Consider the following 21,974-nt stretch of genomic DNA (forward strand, 5'->3'; position numbering starts at 1 on the left):
TTTACAAAGCTTTTCTCACTTTATTCAGGATAAAAGAAGGAGAGAGATAATAAAGTCCTCTGAGAGCACTTACTGGAGATGGGGGAGGGAAAAATGGGTCAGGAAAAGTTTCACAGAGTTTAAGGCAGAGGAGAGCTTTGAAGGAAGATAAAGAGTTTTGAGAGGTGGAGATGAAGAGGAAGTACATTCCAGGCAAAGATATGGCTTCTGTTGGAATATTTTAAGTTTAGTATCAGTAATAAAGCTAGACAATGCAGTAGATAAAATGTTGGACTTGGAATGAAAAAGACATGAGTTTGAATCAAGTTAAGTTATTCAACATTTCTCAGCCTTAGTTTCTCATCTGTTAAATGAGGGAAATAGACTCTGGATTCTAAGGTTTCTTCCAGTTCTAAATCTATGATCCTGTTTTGGGCATAATTATCCACCCATATAAAATAATAAAGCAATATGGTATCTTAAAAATTTGAGTCCCTATCCACTCAAGCTGTCTACATTTTATCCCAATATTTTTTTCTTCTTACTATTTTCTTCAGGTAAATTCCAGAATCTACTCTGCTAACTGAGTTAATGGATGGATCAAATGAGTCTGTGGTGTATGAATTTGTTTTGTTGGGACTCGCAAGTTCTCAGGAGATTCAAGTTCTTCTGTTTCTGTTCTTTTCAGTATTTTATGTGGCAAGCATGCTGGGAAACCTCCTCATTGTACTGACAGTCGTCTCAGATGCTCGATTACACTCACCCATGTACTTTCTGTTGGCTAACCTTTCTTTCATTGACACCTGTGTTTGCAGTATTGCAACCCCTAAGATGATTTCTGATCTTTTCAGGAAGCGCAAAGTCATCTCTTGGAATGGCTGCATTACTCAGATGTTCTTTATTCATACTGTTGGGGGTACTGAGATGGTGCTTCTCATAGTTATGGCCTTTGATCGATTCATTGCAATATGTAAACCTCTTCACTACCTGACCATTATGAGACTGAGAAGGTGCATTTTGCTTTTGATGGCATCTTGGATTATTGGCTTTATACATTCTATGCTGCAGTTGACTTTCGTTGTAAATTTACCTTTTTGTGGTCCTAACAAAGTGGATAGTTTTTATTGTGATTTTCCTAGGTTCATCAAACTTGCCTGCATGGATACTTACAGACTGGAGTTCTTGGTCACTGCTAACAGTGGCTTCATCTCCATAGGCACTTTCTTCATTTTGATTATCTCCTACATCTTCATCTTGGTCACTGTTCGTAAACATTCTTCAGGTGGTTCATCCAAGGCCCTTTCTACCCTGTCAGCTCACATCACGGTTGTGATCTTTTTCTTTGGTCCATGCATCATTGTCTATGTATGGCCATTCCCCACATTACCAATAGATAAGTTTCTTGCCATATTTGATGTACTTATAACCCCTTTTATGAATCCTGTCATCTATACATTCAGGAATAGAGAAATGAAAGTGGCAATGAAGAAGCTGTTCAGTAATATCATAAGTTTCAAGAAAAAATTTTAAAAATAGTTTAAAGCTATCAAACAGATTGGATGTACAAATGTACTTGCTGAGATTTTAGAAATCCCTTTAGATAGTGTTTCATCACTGTGGTGGGATAATGACTCAAATGCACAATTAGCTAAGTGCTCCCTAGGAAACCATACTCCAAAGACAATTGAGACAGCAAGATAGTGCAGTTGACAGAAAACTTGGTTTGGAGTCAGCAAGACCTGAGTCTGAGGTTACAATATCCTTCCTGGTTATTATTCAACTGTCTTGATGGCTCTTATCTATCACACGTGGTGTACCACTTTGGCTCATTGGCCATTAAGATCACAGAACAAATGAAAAACAAGGTATGTTACCTGAAAATTATGCCAAACCATGGAATAATTGTTTATAGTGGTTTTTGGCCTTTTAAAAAAATAATAAAAATTCTATCAAGACTTTTTCATCCACTAGGAGCAGGTAGCACAGGAACAGATGAGATATGTATGATCAGAGTATGAGACATGCCCAATTGTTAGAGAACTTTCTCCTGGCAAAGAATTTAATCCAACTTTAGATACTCAACAGCTAAGTGACCAAGGTCAAGTTTCCTCATCTCCAAAATGGATATAGATTTGATGCGCTATAAGTTTTATTTTAACTCCAAAGATTTAGAGATTAAATTCTGAGAGAGACTATAACATCATTGTTGGTTATTATTTGAGACAATCCTGATGGTTGTTATTAGAGATAATGAGCAACTTAGGTTTATCAGATCATTAAGACCATAGAATGTAGAACCAGAATGGACCTTAGGTACCTTCTAATCAAGCATCCTCACTTTTACACAGGAGGAAACTGAGGCCAAGGAAGATTAATTGATTTGCCGAGGTTTACATTGGTACTAAGTGGGTTATGAACTTAGGTCTTTTGTCTCCGGACTTAGTGTTCTTTCCACTGTAACTTCCTGCCTTTAACCCCCTTTAAAATGTTGGCATAGATGAGGGATAGGGACTGAATCTCAATTCATTGGTATAAGGAACTATTTCAGGGAACTCGTCCTACCAACATAATATGGCACTTTCTCTGGCACTCACAGAGTAGCCTAGAGCATTGAGAGGTTAAGTGACTTTTCCTGGGCCACAGAACTAGTAGGTATTAATGATGCGACTTGAAAGTAAGACTTTCTGACTTTAAGGCTGAATCCTTCCACACTATACCATGTTGCCTTACCCTTCTTTCCTTTACAACAATTTTTTGGAAGCTACTCTCAGGGACACGTGCAATTTTTCAACACTGTACCTGCATTTTAAATTTAATTCATTCTCTGAATAACTTCACACAGGTTTTGTGAACACATATTATACCTCATTTTAATGTCTATATTCATAGTTAGTTTATTGCCCTTTCTTGATTCATTCTTTATTTAAATCAATACTTCTCAACCTGTGGGACAGTGGTCATTGTGGGATTGAGTAACTTTTGCAAAGGTATCTGAAAAATCTATATGCTAAACATTTTTATTTTTATTTAGCTTTAATAATATGCAGCCTGACAGTATAATATATTGAGAACTGTATTTTCTGTAGACTGAATGAACACTTGTACATGTATGTATTAATATTTTCAAACATACAAAAATGCCTTTATGATGAATAAAATATATTCATTTTAACATGAAATGAATTCTTGGTAACTTTTTTATTGATCAGTTTTATTTTAACTGTATAACATAATGGAATAATTGCTCATAGTGACTTTCATAATCATATTTTTAACCTATGAAAGATATTATAAGTACTCTCAAGTCTTCTTCATTTGTTGGGAGAAGATGGGACAGAAGCAGATGGCATATTTGTGACCGGCATGGGAGACATTTTTAATTATTAGTAAATTTCTGTTGACCTAGAATTCAGGTGGCTATTGAAATTTCTCTTTCACTTTTACTCTTTCCTCCCTCCCTTTCTATTTAAAAGGAGAGATGCCAAGATATAGAGCTTTTTTTTCTTTTAAATTATTTATTTGCCAATTGTGATGTATTTAATTGCATATAGTGATGGTTAGGTGGAAATACTCTGGATTTAAATAGATCAAAGAACTGAATATCTGTCCAAATGTTAAAGATTTCCTTCACTGGAGGTCTGACCAGCTACTCCAAAAAATTAGAAAAAGAACAAATTAAAATCCCCAGATAAAAACTAAATTGGAAATCTTAAAAATTACAGGAGAAATTAATCAAATTGAAAGTAAAAGAACTATTGAACTAAAAAATAAGACTAGGATCTGTTACTTTGAAAAAAACAAATAAAATAGATAAAGTCTTAGTCAATCTAATACTATTGAAAACACTAAAAAGTAGAGGAATAGAAGGGCCCTTCCTCAATATAATAAAGAGTATATATTTAAAACCATCCGCAAATATCATCTACAATGGGGACAAGTTAGAAGCCTACTCAATAAGATCAGGAGTGAAGCAAGGATGTCCATTATTACCTCTTTTATTCAATATTGTACTAGAAACACTAGCAGTAGCAATTACAGAAGAAAAAGAAATTTGAAGGGATTAAGGTATGAAATGAGGAGACTAAACTATCACTCCTTGCAGTTGATATGATGGTATACTTAAAGAACCCCAGAAAATCAACTAAAAGGCTAATGGAAATAATTAACAACTCTAGTAAAGTTGCAGGGTACAATATAAAACCACACAAATCATCAGCATTTCTATATATTTCCAAAAAAGCCAGCAACAGGAGTTAGAAAAAATGCATTCATTTTTTATTTTTTAAATCTAATTTTATTTAATTTAAAAATTTTTTTTGCAAAATTTTATTTAATTAGTTAGTTTAGAATATTTTCCCAAGGTTACAAGATTCATGTTCTTTCCCTCTCCTTTCCCTAACCCCCTCTTATAGCTCATGTGCAATTCCACTGGGTTTTACATGTTTCATTGATCAAGACCTATTTCCATATTATTGATAATTGTACTAGAGTGCTCTTTTAGAGTCTATATTCCCAATCATATCCCCATTGACCTAGTGATCAAGCAGTTGTTTTTCTTCTGTATTTCTGCTCCCACAGTTCTTCCTCTGAATGTGGATAGCATTAGAAAGAGAAATTGCATTTTAAAGTCACACTAGACAATATATAATATTTAGGAATCTATCAGCTGAGACAAAGAGAGGGATTATAGGAACATAACTACAAAACACTTTTCACACAATTAAAACCAGATCTAAACAATTGGAGAAACATTAATTGCTCCTGGGTAGGATGAGTTAATATAATAAAAATGATCATCTTACCCAAATTAACCTACTTATTCAGGGCTATATCTATCAAACTACCAAAAAACTTTTTTATAGAATTAGAAAAAATTAAAACAAAGTTCATCTGGAGGAACAAGTGATCAAGAATATTAAGGGAAATAATGAAAAAAATGTAAAGGATGGGGGCCTAGCAGTACCAGATATTAAACTGTACTATAAAGTAGTGGTCATCAAAACAATATGATACTAAGAGACATAAGGGTTGATCAATGGAATAGACTAGGGATAAATGACCTCAGTAAGCTAGTGTTTGATGAACCCAAAGACCCCAGCTTTTGGGGCAAAAACTGCCAGGAAAATTGGAAAAACAGTATGGGGAAAATTAGGTTTAGATTAACATCTTACATCCTATACTAAGATAAATTCAAAACAGTGATATGACTTAAATATAAAGAGTGAAATCATAAATAAGTTAGGTGAACACAGAATAATATACCTGTCAGATCTGTGGGAGAGGAAGGAACTTAAGACCAAGCAACAGATAGAGAACATTACAAAATGTAAAATCAATGTCTGATTCTATCAAATTTAAAAGTTTTTGTACAAAGAAAACCAATACAACCAAAATTCGAAGGAAAACAACAAAGTAGGAGAGAATTTTTATAATAAAACACTCTGACAAAGGTTTAATTTCCCAAATATATAAGGATCTAAGTCAAATTTACAGAAAATCAATCCATTCCCCAATCAACCAATGGTCAAGGGACATGAATAGGCAGTTTTCACATGATGAAATGAAAACTGTCAACAAGCATGTGAAAAAAAGTTTTCTAAATCCCTCCTGATTAAAGAAATGTAAATTTAAATGACTCAAAGGTACCACCTCATCCCTAAAAGATTGACAGTAAAGGAAAATAATAAATGTTGGAGGGGATATGCAAAATTGGGACATTAATGCATTGTTGGTGTAGTTGTGAGTTGATCCAACCATTCTGGAGGGCAATTTGGAATTATGTGAAAAGGGTGCAAAAAGACTGTCTACCCTTCGATCTAGCCATACCAGTGCTGCATTTGTACCCCAAAGAGATAATAAGAAAAAGTAATTGTACAAAAATATTTATAGCAGCACTCTTTGTGGTAGCCAAAATTTGGGAAATGAGGGGATGCCCTTCAATTGGGGAATGATTGAACAAATTGTAGTATATGTTGGTTATGGAATACTATTGTGCTCAAAGCAATAATAAAGTGGAGGAATTCCATGGAGACTGGAATGACCTCCAGGAATTGATGCAGAATGAAAGGAGTAGAACCAGACCATTGTACACAGAAACTGATACATTATGGCACAACTGAATGTAATGGACTTTTCTACCAGCAGCTATGCAATGACCCAGAACAGTACAGAGGAACTTGGGAGAAAGAACAGTATCCACATCCATAGAAAGAACTGTGGAACCAGAAATGCATTAAAAAATATATGCTCGATCCCATAATGCTATAGTGATGTGATTAGGGTGTTGATGTTAAAGGATCACTCTACTGCAAATATGAATAACATGGAATTAGGTTTTGAACAATACATGTGTAACCCAGTAGAACTGCTTGTTGGCTTTGGGAGGGGGGAAGAGAAAGAGGGGGGATTATGAATCATGTAACCATGGAAAATATTCTAAATAAAAATTTAAAACTAAAAATATATATATATTTAGGATTCTGCCTTAGTAGTGGTATTGCTGGATCAAAGGATGTGTACAATTTTAAAGTCTTTTAGGCATAGTTCCAATTTGGTCTTCAGAATGGTTGGATGAGTTCACAATTCTACCAGCAGTGCATTAGTATCCCAATTTGCCACATCTCCTCTGGCATCTATTATTTTCCTTTTCTGTCATATTATAGATATGAAGTGATGCCCCAGTTGCTTTAATTTACATTTCTCCAATCAATAGCTAAGTCAAACTTTTTTTTTTCACATGATTATGTAAAACTTTGATTTCTCATCTGAAAACTACCTATTCATATTCTTTGACCACTTATCAAATTGGGAATGATTTGTATTCTTATAAATTTGACTCAGGTCTCTACATATTTGAGAAATAAGGTTCTTGTCAGAGATAATTGCTCTAAATTCCTGCCTGCTACCACCTCTCTCCCCCAGGTTTCTCCTTTTCTTCTAATCTTGGTTGCATTGGTTTTGTGTAAAACCTTTTTAGTTTAATATAATCAAAGTTAACCATTTTACATCCTATAATGCTTTCTTTTTTGTGTTTGATCATAAATTCTTCCCTTATCCATAGGTTTGGTAAATAGACTATTTTATTCTCCTCTAATTTGCTAATGGTAGTATCTTTTATGTTTAAATCTTCTATTCATTTTGACTTTATCTTGCTATACTGTGTAAGATGCTGGTCTATTACCAGTCTCTGCCATATCTTTCCCCTGTTTTCCCAGAAGTTTTTGTCAAACAGTTATTTCTTGTTCCCAAACCTTGGATCTTTGAGTTTATAAAACACCAAGTAACTCTGGATATTTCCTACTATGTATTTTGTACCTAATCTACTCCACTGATCTGCCACTTTAGTTCTTAGCCAGTACCAGATCATTTTGATTACAGCTTTGTAATATAGTTTGAGATCTTGTACTCCTAGACTACTTTATTTTACATTTTTAAAATTAATTATTGTGATATTCTTGATCTTTTGTTTTTACAGATGAATTTTCTTATGATGTTATCTACCTCCATAAAATATCTTTTGAACAATTTGATTGGTATAACACTCAGTAAGTAGATTAATTTTGGTAGGATTGTAATTTTGATTAGAATGGCTTGACCAACCCATGAACAGTTAATATTTTTTTCAGTTGTTTAGATCTGCCTTTATTTTTGTGAAAACAAAAGTCATTGTATTCATATAATTCCAATGAACATATTTATTAAATAAGAAAGCAGAGTGCATTAACTCCTGAATCAATTATGTAAATATACAAAGAAACATGAGACTAATTTTAACTGTTGTTTAATTGCATTGATTTGTTTTTTAGGGGACATTAAAATTATTTTTTGTTTTCTAGATTACATAGAGAAATATTTTAAACAATTTCTGATATTTTACAATCCATGTTTTCTCCTTTCCTCCCTCTGTTTCCTCTTTACAAAGATGTCTGAAAGTAATCATATGTGTTTATACAAGAAAAAAAAGCTCCTGAAGGAAGGGAAGTGAAAAATGGTGTACTTACTTCTGCATTCAGGCTCCATCATTTTCTTTTAGGGTGGATAACCTTTTTTTGCTGTTTGTCTCATAGTTGTCTTAGATCCTTGCATTGCTGGTAAGAGTTGCCATTAACAATTGACCCCCTTGGGTGCTGAGATGACTATCTACCTTTGATCGTCCTCTAGATTTAAGATGGATAGAAAGATGCACCTCAAGGCCACACCTCAATCCTATCAGACATCTGTTGTTCCCTAAAACTAAGGAATCTTTATGTCTCCAAGCAGATGATCACCCCACCTCACCTAATGCCTGGGTGATGAACACTCTCCATTGTAAAAAGTATAAAATCCCCAGAACTGATATCCTGGGGGGGGGGGGGGGGAACAGCTTTTCTATTCATGCTGTCTGGGGGAACAGCCTTTCCATTCATGCTGTTCCTCCCAAGGAACTGCTCCCCATCTTGCTGTTCCACTTTGCTATCCTCCTGGCCATTCTCAACATTACTTTCTAAATTAATAAATTTCTCTTTTTGTTTTTAAGCTAAGTTTTGGAGTCTTGCATTCTTGCAAAAGGTATCCTTCCTGAACCCCAAGGGTACACATCTGAACCCCATAACAGTAGAAATGAAGAATTGATGACCTTGAAAAAATCTAAAGGCCAAGAGAAAGCAATTCTGACCATGAAAAGAAGTTCAATGGAGATGACACTATGCTCAGTGAGAAATCAGGTCATTCAGAAGACAGCAGCAAGATTATATCATCAGAAGCCATTTTTTCCATCAGCATTCAAAATCTGGGTTGTAATATGTATCCCTTGCTCAGAGATATGTGAAACTGTGAATGACCTTTTTTGTCTTTCAATTGCTATATTGTTTAGGGTAATAGCTTTGCTTTTGAGCTAATGTATCCTTTCTGGTTGGTTTGATAAATGTAATAAACTGTAGATAATTTGTGAGTTATGGTTTTGAGTGGACACTGATTCACAAAGCACCTTGAACTTGAAGAATTGCTCTCAGTGTCCATGTGTGGAGTCTCTGGACTCTACATAGTTTAACAGCAAATTTGGAGCCTTTTCACTGAAAAATGCACATTTTAATTTTTCCTGTTGGGTCATTTTCATTTTAAGTGTGGACTGAAATTTTTTTACTACTACAAATACATTCTATTCTATCATTGTGGACTCTCAAGTCACTTTTCAAAATGGAATTCATGGGCTCAATGTTCTGTTAAAATATGATGCCAAATCTTCTGGCTATTTGAGACAATTTTTTCCTAAGTAGTATAAAATGATTCAAAATAAATCAGAATTGATCATTTTGATTCCATAAAATAAAAACCATTTTTTACCAAAATTCAATAAAACTTAGTAAAAGGAAAACAACTAGGAAAAAAACTTTGTAACAGGATATATAAGGAGTTGATTCAAATTTGTAAGAATAAGAGCCATTTCTCAACTGATAGACAGCCAAAGATAAAAAGAAGAGATTTTTTCAAGGAAAGGAGCCCAGGCTATCTACATTCACATGAAAATATCCCAAATCACTGCTAGAGAAATGCAAATAAAAGAGTGGAAAAGATGACAAAAACAGAAATTGACAAATGTTGGTGGGGAAATGGGGAGAACAGTAGAAGACTGCAGACTTTGTTGAGAATATTTACCTTTTAGAAATTTGTAGTTGTTCTATGTTAGGGCTACAGATATTTATTGTTTTGTTGACTGTCTAGACCCAAAAAAGTATTAATGCTCCCTTCACAGACCCCTCAAATATGGTTATCAAACATTGACCAGGGCTCAGTAGTAGCATAGCAGAAGACTCAGAAAATTGTTATTATCTGATTAGAGGCTTGTTTACTTTGTTAATAAAAACAGTAATAATAGTAATTTGTATCCTTTATTTGATTTTAGCCTCACAACACCTCTGGAAAACAGGCACATTGATGGTCTATTCTTTTTGGAACTGTGAATGGGTATGACAACTCTGGAAAACAATTTGGAATTTTTTTAGGAAAAATTACTAACTAGTGAATGCCATTTGACTATGCAATGCTTCTGCCATGCCCATATTCCAAAGAAATAAAAGAAATAAGAAGTCCTATTTATATAACAAATGTTTATAGCAGTTCCTTTCATGATGTCGAAGAACAGAAAACTAGAGTGGTGTCTATCATTTGTGGAATGGCTAAACAAATTATGGTATGTGAACGTAACAGAAAACTATTTTGATGTATGAAATCAGGAAAAAAAATATTCTAAAGGGAAATGGAAGACTTGTTTCCACTGGTACCCAATGAAGTTAACCCAATCAGATCAATTTATGCTAGAATATCAATATTGTAAAAATGAATTATTTTATTATATTTTTAATTTTATAATATTTTCCAATGGTTACATGATTCATGTTCTTTCCCACCTCTTTTCCCCTTCCCCTCCCAGAACTGACAGACAATTCCATTGCATTATACATGTGTTATCACATGACACCTATTTCCATGTTATTCACTTTTGTAACAGAGTAATCTTTTAAAACCCAAACCCTGAATAATATGCCCTTTTCAACAAGTGACAAATCATGTGTTTTTCTTCTGCATTTCTACTTCCCTAGTTCTTTCCCTTGAGGTGGATAGAGTTCTTTCTCATAAATCCCTCAGGATTGTCCTGGGTTGTTGCATTGCTGTTCGTAGCAAAGTCAATTACATTTGATTGTTCCTCAGTGTTTCAGTTTCTGTGTACAGCATTCTCCTGCTTCTGTTCATTTCACTCGGCATCAGTTCATGCAGGTCTTTCTAGTTCATATAGAAATTAAGCAGTTCATCATTTTTTATAGCACAACAGTATTCCATCACCAACATATACCACAATTTGTTCAGCTCTTTCCCAATAGATGGATGCCCCCTCATTTTCCAATTTTTTGATACAAAGAGCGCAGCTATAAATATGTTTGTACAAGTATTTTTTTCTTATTATCTCTTTGTGGTACAAATTCAGCAGTGGTATGGCTGGATCAAAGGGGAGACAGGATTTTAAAGCCCTTTGTGCATAATTCCATTGTCCTCCAGAATGGTTGGACCAATTCACAACTCCACCAACAGTGTACTAATGTCCCAATTTTGCCACATCCCCTCCAACATTTATCACTTTCCTTTACTGTCATATTGGTCAATCGGCTAGGTGTGAGGTGGTACTTCACAGATGTTTTGATGTGCATTTCTCTAATCAGGAGGGATTTAGAACACTGTTTCATGTGCTTATTGATAGTGTTGATTTCTTCATCTGAAAACTGCCTATTCATGTCCCTTGACCATTTGTCAATGGCGGAATGCCTTGATTTCTTGTACATTTCACTTAATTCCTTCTAAATTTGAGAAATTTTGCTTTTGTTAGTGATTTTTGTCATAAAATTTTCCCCCACTTTGTTGCTTCCCTTCTAATTTTGGCTGTATTGGTTTTGTTGGTATAAAAACTTTTCAATTTATTATAATAAAATTTATTTATTTTACAACTTGTAATGTTCTCTATCTCTTGCTTGGTTTTAAATTCCTTACTTTTTCATAGATCTGACAGATATACTATTCCATGTTCACCTAATTTACTTATAATTTCCTACTTTATATTTAAGTCATTTACCCATTTTGAATTTATCATGTTTTAGGGCATGAGATATTGATCTGAACCTTTTTTTTTCCCATACTATTTTTCAATTTTCCCAGCATCTTTTGTCAAATAGTGGGTTCTTGTCCCCAAAGCTGGGATCTTTGGTTTATTAAACACTAGCTTGCTGAGGTAAAAAAATGAATAATTTTAAAGACTTCTATAAGCTAATGAAGACTGAAATAATCAGAACTAGGAAAATGACTCATACCAAAAGAATACTATAGAAATAAATTTGAAAGCCATAAGAACTTTAATAAGAACAATGATCATTCATGAGTCCAGAGGACAGATGTTGGTGAAGTATGTTCTCTACCTTTTAATAGAGAGGTGGACATTTGGTAAAGAGTGAGTGATATATTTTTTCACACATAGTCAATGAGGAAATCTGTGTGGCTTGACTGGATGTTTTAAATAAGGATGCAATAAATAAATAATTTATAAAAATAAAAAATATTAGATTTCCTTAGATATGTTTTATCAAAGACCCTCTTATGTTTATTCAGTTAAATCCAGAGGTGTGTGATAGAAATAAAAGTTCATTTTAAAGATTGTATATTATATTGTTTTTTTCTCATTCAGTTAACTTTTAGTTATTATAAAAAACTCAGTATCTTTTCCTGGCATATAAATGAAATGTATTATCATTGTGCTACATTAAACAATGAATATGAAGAATTCATTGAATGAAAAGACAAATATAAATTAATGTACATGATGAGAATTGAACTAATAGAATAATTTTCATGATTCGAATCTAAGCAAAACCAAAATTAGTTCTTTTTTAAAACAATGGACATAAATACAAATTTCTGTAGAGTTCTTCCCAGACTTTCCCAGAATGCATTGCGATTCACTTCTGCATGTTGCCAAGCACAACTTTGTTCACCTCTCCCCATTGTATACAGATTATGTGACAAAAGTAATACTATTAATAATTGCCCTTTATAAAATCATTTAAAGTTTGAAAATCATTGTCTTATTTCAGCATCACAAGAATCTGTCGAGATAGATATTCTAGGTATTATTCTGATTTTACAGATGAAAGAATTTAAACTCAGAAAAATACCTAGTATCCTACAAATAGTGAATGTCTGAGGTGGGACTTTTACTCTTGGCTTCTTAACTCCAGATCCAGGATATAACAAATGAAAACAAATAGCTGGTTGCCAAGCAGTTTGTCGTTTATATATATATATATTTTTTTTTTCTCCCTAAATAGAATTGTTGGTCATGTTTTATACTTCACATTGTAGATTATTCCTCTAAGAATAATCATGTTGTTTCTTTTTTATCTGTTCACCAATAACTTTGGGCAAAGCAGACTAATATTTCTGGACATAATCAAGATGTTTTTCATTCTTTTTGAAAATAGGTTTTTAGTTTTTTAAACAATCCTCATCAACTCCTCCTCAGCCCCAGTCACTAGGAAATATTTATAAATCAGCATATAAAAATACCAAACATTATTTCCTTGTGTAGTCTCCATTCACAGCTTCCTTCCTCAGGTGACCTATTACCTGCTTCTTCCCTTGACTGTTCTAGCCAAATAATAAATTCAAGTAGACAATTCCCTTGGCCAAATAAGCTCAGGTTAGCCACCCCTGTCTCTGTACTCACCAGGGCTAATTACCTGCTTTTCTTTCTATGGGAGCATTTTTTATGGTACTGGCTGAGTTATTGGAGATCTTTGGACTCTTGAATAGGTCACTGTCTCAGCATAGGTAGGTGGAAAGTATAGATATACAGCTGACCACAGAAAGAATACATTTCTTCAGATTTCAGTGGCAGAGAGACTATTCTGGTGAGAGAATTAACATTTGCACAAATGAGTGTGATTCTGGCTTTTAAATGGTATGTGGAAAGGATCTGAGTACCACAGAAGAATAAATACAAAGTATACTAGAGCATAGACAAAGGCAAATATTCTATGAAATGGATCCTTGGTTTTTACTTAGGGCTGGGGCTCAAGATGGAGACCTATCATATAGAAGTAAGTCAGGAGTTATCAGTATGGATTAGGTCAAGCACATGAGTGGAATATATGATTTAGGAATTTAGTCATTTACTGGTAGTTATTTACCTGTTGCCTATACCCAAGATATATTTAAAAACTTTTCTTGTGAATTTTAGGAGCATCAACAAACATGAACTTTCCATACACAAAAAAGTATGTGAAACTGATTCTTTATTAAACATGACTTAAAAAAGAATATATGAAATTTAGTATGATAGTATCAAGATTCTCATCATTGTTAGAGCTAATGCTATCCTCTTTGTATTTTTTAAATGTTTCATTGGCTCTTGTATCTTCTATTTTTTTGGTTCCATTTTCACTATCCTCTCAATTTTCCATTCTTTAAAATAAAAGCCCTCCCTTGTAGCAAATAAGTTTAATAAAGTCAAAAGAATCCACACCCTTGGCCGGTTTGGAAAAATATATCCCTTATTTCTACATCTAGCCCATCACCTCTCTGGAAAGAAGTGGGAAAGATCTATCAGCCTTTTGGAGTTGTTATTGTTCAATCTATTTTAATTAATTTATTTATAGTATAGAGAGGGAATATTAATAACAGGACAGTGGGAAGGCAAGAAGTTTTGTTACATGATTTACTTCTATTTTTATTTAAAAATTATTTTCAAACAGTTGCTCCGCTAAAGTGAAAGGGAGAAGGACAAAGTGTTATTAGAAAAACTAATAGCACAGGTTGGAGTAGGACTGCCTGGGCAAAATTCTAAATTTAAAACATTCATACATCTCCCAGTGAACAATATAGTTTATTTTTAAAGCCTTGCCTGTTGTCTTAGAATTAACACTAAGTATCATTTCCAAGGCTGAGGAGTGATAAAGACTAAGAAGTTGGGGTTAAGTGACTTGCTCAGGGTCACACAGATGGGTCACACATCAGTTACAATATAGTTCTGATTACAACAATAACATAGATAAATGCAAACAACAAAGTTATGGTATTGGCATATATTTGTAAAAGAAAGTAAATACTTCTGCTGGTATGTTTTCTGAATTTTATTTAAATATCATTTGAAATTTGAGTGGTCATAATTTAGAGAGGCAAATTATTAATAAGCATGGATATTTTTAGATACGAAGAAAAGAAATATATGATAGCAAAGTTTGGATCTCTATAATGTACTTGTTTTTTAAAGTATACATTAAATTTAACATGTTAGGACCAGGGCTATCCAGCTTGTTTGATATTCTCTCTTCCTAAACTTTCTTCTCATCTCTTCTATAGAGAAGATTCAAAAGCAGACTGGCAAATTTGATTGAAGGGTGGAATATGCTTTGAGGGCTGGGAGGAAGTGGAATTGTAGAAAAATGAAAAGTGAAGAATATGGGATAATGGTTTGTTTGGACTTCATGTATATGGACAATTAAATTCAAAGGCTTACTAATCACTTGTTATTCATTATCATAGAAAAGTCAATAAAAGGAAGTAGACGTAAATTAAAGCAAACTAGACTTAATTTGAACATAAAGAACATTTCCTTTCCTGGAGTGATCAAATGCAGATATTACATTCTAAATGAGGCCATGAATTCTCAGTTCTTGTAGACTGAAGAAGACAAAAGATGTCTATGTGGTTTATGCGTGATAAAAGGTAGGATTGGACCAGATAATCCTTTGAGATTTTTTCTATAATGATAATTCTGAGTTCAGAAATATCAGTCACCTATTTTATTCATTTTCACATTGATTGTGAATCAGCTATTGGATGCTGACCATTTCCTTGTAGATCAAGAAAAATGGGAGACCCAGAGAGTGGATCCTGGAGAAGCAGTTTTGCAATTTTCATCATGACCATGTAACCAGGTAAACAATAATGATATAACAAATGGAAAGTCTATGAAGTCCTTTGAGTAGATACAAATGCCAAATTTAATGGTGGAACATTTTTTAAAAATTGAGATGTCATTCAATTTTGTCTACTTTTAGTTTTCTCATCTTTTGTGAAGAAATACTTCTTCTTAGTTAAAATTTCAGTATCCTTTCCTTTGGATTTGAGACAACCACACTCAGACATAGTAATAACTGAAAGAGATTACCTAGATTATCTAACTAGCAGGAGATCAGATACCTGAGTAGTAAGTAGCCGAGTGATGAGAAAATCCTGGGTGCTCTGAGTCCCAGTACAGCCTTTTTTTTTTTTTTGTAGAAAATATACTCCTTCATTTGGTAGCCATAGCCAAGTATGTTTTAGAGAGATAGTTCCAATGATTATTTTATATATAGTGGCAATATGGTGGATACTTGTTAATTTCTATGAAAAAAATAGAAAATAAAAGATTTGAAATAGAAATGATATATTTCTCTTTTTTGCAGTGTCTAGATTACTGACTATACAGGTAAATTTAGGGTAAAGTGACAGGTTTTAGTATCCTCACATAAATCTTTAATCCATTGGGGAAGAAAACAATGTCCCTTGCCAATGCAATTATTACTTTTGTGAACTGTCAATATGACTAGGTTTTGAACCATGAAAGAACAACTTTCTCATCACTTTGCTTCATTTTAGATAGCTTGATTGTTCCCTTTACCCCTCTAATTTGACTCCAATGACTTCTAAAAGGGTAACAATTTGCTACCAGTGATTATCTTTAAAAGTATGCCTTAAGTTGTTAATGCCATTCCAACGGAGTTACAGATTCATTTGGAGTAATTTTAATGTCTTTACTATCTATTTCTGTATATGCAAATTTCTATGAAATGGAGTGAAAATTCAATGAAACAAATTCAACAGGCACTTATTTTCTTATTTTCCTAGATTTAGAGTTGGAAGGGGTTTTAGCCACCAACTAGTCCAATCTCTTTACATATGAGGAAAATTAGTCCTAGCAAGATAAAGTGACTTTCTGAGGTGGCATGGATGGTTAGTACCAAAGCCAGGATTTGATTTCAAGCAATCTTTACATGCAAGTCACTGTACTTGATGCTGGGGGTCCTTGCCCTTGAGGATCTTACAGTGTAATAGAAAATTACCTAGCTAAACAGTATTTTTCTCTATATAGTCTCCCAAAATTCTTTAATTCATATTTGAATGTTAGGTATTGAACTGTATGCACCAATCAAAATTCCTGCTGTATTGTAGTGGATAGAACACAAGAGATGGTATCAAGGAGGACTTAGATTTAAATCCTGCCTCAGATAGTTGCTACACAGAATAGAGCAATTTAAGTGAATGTCTCTTTGAAAAAGGCTAAATGTCACTTAATATGAGCCCTTCCTCTATCTACATAAGAATCATTTTATAACTTATAAGGTAAATAATTTGAAAGAAATCATTATCAATTGGATGTATGATTTTGACCGTATTATTAATTACAGCATCCTTACTTTACATATAACTTTTATTACCAGAGGTTTAGTGATTATGAATATATTATTTGATTGTATGAAATTGTCAGCATAGAATCTAGAAACCCCAAACTTGTAGCCTAGTAAGATCTGATGAATCTCAAGTTTTAGGATTAGCTTGTAAGTTGGAAATCCCAAAGCTTCTACTTGTTCCTAGTTCCTGTGAGAATCCACCCTGAAGGGAATCTCAGGCTAGCAATTTCATTTAGACTGAATAATGGACCCTAAGGTAAGTACCAATTCTAGTTAGGTGGGACTAAGCATATGCTAAGTACCCTTTTTTGTCTTAGGTATTCTTCACTCATATCAGAGATCCTTTCCCAAGAAGACCCACACCTGGGCAGGGACCATCATTTAGTATCTATTGTAAGGAGCCTTGTCTCTTAGACCCTAGTCTCTAGCTATGATTCTTTTCCCAAGCTTGATTGTATCTGATCAGTATAGTTTGAACACTTCCATTTTCTTTGTAGCTGTAGTGATGTCAAACATCTTTCCTTGCCTGTGGATTTCCCTCAAATGGTATATACATTCCCTCAATGCTTTTGTTCTTTGGAGTTGTTAATCTAGAGCAGTTGGTCTCCCAGGGGTCACTGTCTAGAGCAATCAGAGTTCAATCCATGCAGCTCTGTGTGGAGACCTACTATTACACTGAACCCATTTTCCTTGATTAAAAATGTTTTTTCTGACTATTTAATAATTCTATGTTTTTTTTCCAAATCATCAAAATGATAAGGTGATATTTGACTTAAATTAGGAACTGCTTAATAAATGCCACTAATAGATAAGATGTTGAATAGGACAGATTGTAGGATTTGGAGTCAGAAAGAACTGAATTTGAATTCTACATCAAACTTATCAGGATCTCATTTCACAGTGGTGGTTTTATTCTTTGGTCCATTGATCTTTTTCTATAGGTGATCATTTTGTTGTGGGATGTAGAGGTGTATCTCTGGGGTTTGGGAAGGATACCTTTCACAAGAATGAAAGACTACAAAACTTAGCTTAAAAGTAAAGAGAGAGAGATTTATTAGTAATGTTACATCTTTGGCCAGCATTAGTTGAACAACCTGGAGGTTGCTTCCAGAATGCTTCCATTCTGGAGTTTTTATATTCTATAGCAGGAAGGTCATGACTCTGGATCAAGGGGTTGGGGGAAGGTGGTTTGCCTAAAGGCATGAGGCGGTTCTCTTGGTTTGGAGGATAGATAGATGAGGTGTGTCTTTGGCCATCTCAAATCAATGGGACAGTCAAAGGAGGATAATCCCCTCAGGGTTAGATGTTTTGGGTTGGGAGTCAGAGGGGAAGAGAGCAAAGGAATTTCCCTGATAATAGTTTACCTGAGTTTCTAAGGGTACAATACCCATGCCATCTCCCCCCTCTCCAAATATCTAAGGGAAAAGGGGCAATGGTCTCAGTCTTCTGTAGCTTCTTCAGAACTGAGAATGGTTGTAGAGCTGTCCCTGCCTATTGTCAGGAGAGAGAGGTATTAGCTGTAGGCAATGTCCAGGGGTTCAGGCTGGGATGGTTGCAGGGTTACAATGGCTTCTCAGGGACTCCAATAGGAGCTTACACCCTTTAAACAACTAGAGAAGTGTTACAAATCAGAGAATTATCTGTTCAGCTGGCTGGACATGCATGATTAAAAAAAGGAAAAGACAGAAAATATAAGAAAAAGGATAGTCATGGCTAGAGCAAGGGAGATTTAAAATAACAAGGAGGAAGGGAGTGGATAGAATGACTGGATGGGGCCCCTCCTATTGAGGTTTTAACTGGTTTGATCCACTCCATGTTTTCTGGCATACCAAATCTCCTGTTTGGCTGGGTGGAGGGATTCCTCCTTATCATCTCTTGAGGGCTTGAGAAGGATATGATTAGCATGTTCTCTCAGAACCTAGTAGATCGGGCCAAGTTACTTAGAAAAATCTAACAAGGCTGTGGATTTCTGTATCTAAAAGAACATCAGGGGTTAGAAAAGGTCTACCATACAACAGTTCAAATAGGTTTAGCCCTAGATTTGCCTGAGAAGCCATCCTGATTCTGATTAGGGCAATTGGGAGAGCTTAGTATTTAGTGAGATGGCCTCTAGTGAGTCATCAGTGGTTTTTAGCCTCTAGAATACTAAGGATCCTAGGGGGGGGGGTGTCAGAATTTCTAGGGGTTTGCCCAGAGTTATTTTAGATGCCTCTTCTGCCATTTGGGCTGTGGCAGAAATTGATCTTAGGTATGGTGGCCTCCCTTGGCAAAACAGATCTAATTTTTTTGAGAGATAAGCCATGGGTCTTAGATCAGGTCCTAAGTACAGGGCTAAAACCCCCAAGGGTAAATTGCTTTCTCTCATCTACAAACAAAAAGAAGGGCTTTTTAAGGTCTGGAATTCCTAAGGCATGGGGAGCAGAAAGCCTGGATTTTAGAAGTGAAAAGTTTTGTTTTTGCTCACTCCTCCAATCCAGGGGTTCTGAGTCAGGCCCCTTCATGGCCTCATAGAGGGGTTTTTGCAATGATCCCAAAATTAGGGATCCAAGTGCGGAAAAAACTCTGCCATACCCAGAAAAATTCAGAGCTGTCTTTTGGTGGAGAGGACAGGTATGGATAGGATGGCCTGCTTTCTGTCTGTGGTCAGAGAACAGGAATTTGGGGTTAGGTTGTGTTCCAAGTAAGTTAAAGACTAGGACACAAATTGGGCTTTAGAGCCAGAGACCTTGTAGCTCCATTCTTCTAGGAAGGTTAGAGTGGAAATTGTGTCAATGGTACAAGCAGCTTCAGATGGAGTAGATATCAAAATGTCATCAACATATTGTAAGATTGAGCTGCTTGTTAGTTTAGTGCTCTGAGATCTTTTTTCAGGGCAGCCCCAATGTAGTGAGGGATGTCTCTTAGGCTTTGTGGGTGTACGCACCATGTAGGGTCAGAGGTCTGAGGGGAAAACCCACTCAAACACAAAAGGGGATCTGCATTTTGGGTGCAGAGATATGCAAAAGAAAGCATTTTTCAAGTCAGTGACAGAAAACCACTGAGAATTCTCTAGAATCTTAGAATTAGTATACAGTTTAGGGACAATGGTGTGAACAGAAATTATTGCTTCGTTAATATGTATAAGGCTTGGCCATACACCAAGTTCCACTTGGCTTTTTCACTGGGAAGAGGGGAGAATCACAAGGTGAGGAACAATTCTCCAAGAGACCATGGGCTAGGAATTTATCAATGAGAGGTTGTAATCCTTTTCTGGCCTCTGGGGAAATGGGATATTTCTTCTTGTGAGCATGAGGAGAATTAGGCTTGAGATTTATCATTATGGGATTCTCATACATGGCTTGCCCTGATATGCCTTGATCCCAGACAATGGGAGGTATTTTCTCCCAGATTTCTGATGAGATTATTGGAGGCTTTTTCAGGGGAGTAGCTAGGGAAGTTAGAGTTGAGACGATGGAGAATTGGGAACCTAGCTTTTTCTCTGTCCAGTAAGGGATATGTGAAGAAGGAATAATTTGTCCTCATGGGCATAGGCTAGGGGTGCCATTTTCCTACATCTAAGTATCATACCCCCAACTTTACCTGGTGCTGCGAAGGGATTGTAGGACCATCATGTGAGGTAAGGACAGAGTAAATTGCCCCCGTATCTATGAGAAATTCACTCATCTTACCTTCTACCTTGAGATTAACACTGGTTTCAGCCATAGTGATGGAAACCGGGAGCACGCTGGCCCCAGAGCACCCCTCTTCCAAGTCTTCAGGAAACTGGAGGATAGGGTAATGCCTCTTGGGTCACTGGGGTCTCTGTGTGGAGGGACACTGGGGTTTCAAGTGTCCTCATTGCCTGCAGGCTGGGCATGGAGTCAAGGGCAGTCTTCTATTCAAAGGACAGTCCTATGATCAATGCTCATTCTGTCCACAGGTGTGGCAAGAGCCCCTTGGTCTCTGCCCATGGGTCAGGGAGGTGAGGGCTGCTGAGAGCAGTTTCTCAGGGGTTTGTCCTTCCATTGTCACCTGGTCCCTGTTGTGAAAGACCTTAAAAGCAGTATCTGCTAATTGGTTTATTGGAGTTTGGGGTCCCAGATCCAGCTTTTGCAGTTTTTGTCTGATGTCTGGAGCTGACTGTTCTATAAAATGGAGATGTAAAATAATTTCCCCCTCATTGCTCTCTGGGTGGACATTTGTATTCTGTTTCATGTCCTTTACTAATTGGGACAAGAAGAGAGCTGGATTCTCCTCTTTTACTTGAGTAACCTCTTTAAGCTCATTATAATTTACTTGCTTCCTCATCCCTCTCTGCATGGCCTCAAGGAGACAGTCAATCATGTGATCTCTGTGCTGTTTATGTCTTTCATTCATATAGTCAGTCCCATCTGGGATCTTGCTCTGGGAAAGGGGTAGCACCAGGGACTCCTGTCCATGTGCTTCCTAGGGCCTTCTCATCTCCTATTTCTATGGCCAAATCCCAGATCCTCTTTTTCTCATCTGGGGTGTAACAGGTAGAGATAATAATGTGCAAATCTGTCCAGGACAGGTCAAACTGGAGGGTAAGGGATTTAAAAGCTTCAATGAATTTGTAATGATTCTCTGAGTAGTGACCTAATTTCTCCTTAATTTGGGCTAGATCTGTCATAGAAAAAGGAACATGTACCTGAGCCAGCCTATCTGGCATAGGCACCTCTCTCATAGGAAGGAGGTGGACCCTGTCACCATAACTCAGTCCATTCTGAATGTGGAGTGGGCTTGGTTGGGGGATGGGCAAGGTAACACTATCAGGCTGTGGCAGGTACAAAAGGATATTATGGCTGGGAGTGGTTTGGGAGATAGGAATGGTCTCAGACTATCAGCCTGGAGAGTAAGATGGGGGTTTTGGAGCAGAGGGTTGAGAAGAGGAAACAGTTGACCCTGGACGAGGGGTTCCTGAAGTGAATGTTAGTTCTGAGGAGGTTGGGGGAGAGAAGGCTGTGGTCGAACCCCAGTTTTTGGGGAGCTGTTATCTTCCCTCCTCTCTGGGGGGGCAAAATTGAC

General features: G+C 35.8%; 1 protein-coding gene across 1 annotated transcript; it reads left to right on the forward strand.

Moving 5' to 3' along the window:
* Window positions 1-443: 443 nt before the first annotated feature.
* On the forward strand, window positions 444-1,516 carry LOC100028192 (olfactory receptor 4F6-like). Its single transcript, XM_007480107.3, has one exon. It carries the CDS (start codon window positions 571-573, stop codon window positions 1,507-1,509), a length of 939 nt encoding a protein of 312 aa, XP_007480169.2. The 5' UTR covers window positions 444-570; the 3' UTR covers window positions 1,510-1,516.
* Window positions 1,517-21,974: the final 20,458 nt, after the last annotated feature.

Source organism: Monodelphis domestica, chromosome 1 (assembly GCF_027887165.1).
Source record: "Monodelphis domestica isolate mMonDom1 chromosome 1, mMonDom1.pri, whole genome shotgun sequence".
NCBI classification, from domain to species: domain Eukaryota; kingdom Metazoa; phylum Chordata; class Mammalia; order Didelphimorphia; family Didelphidae; genus Monodelphis; species Monodelphis domestica.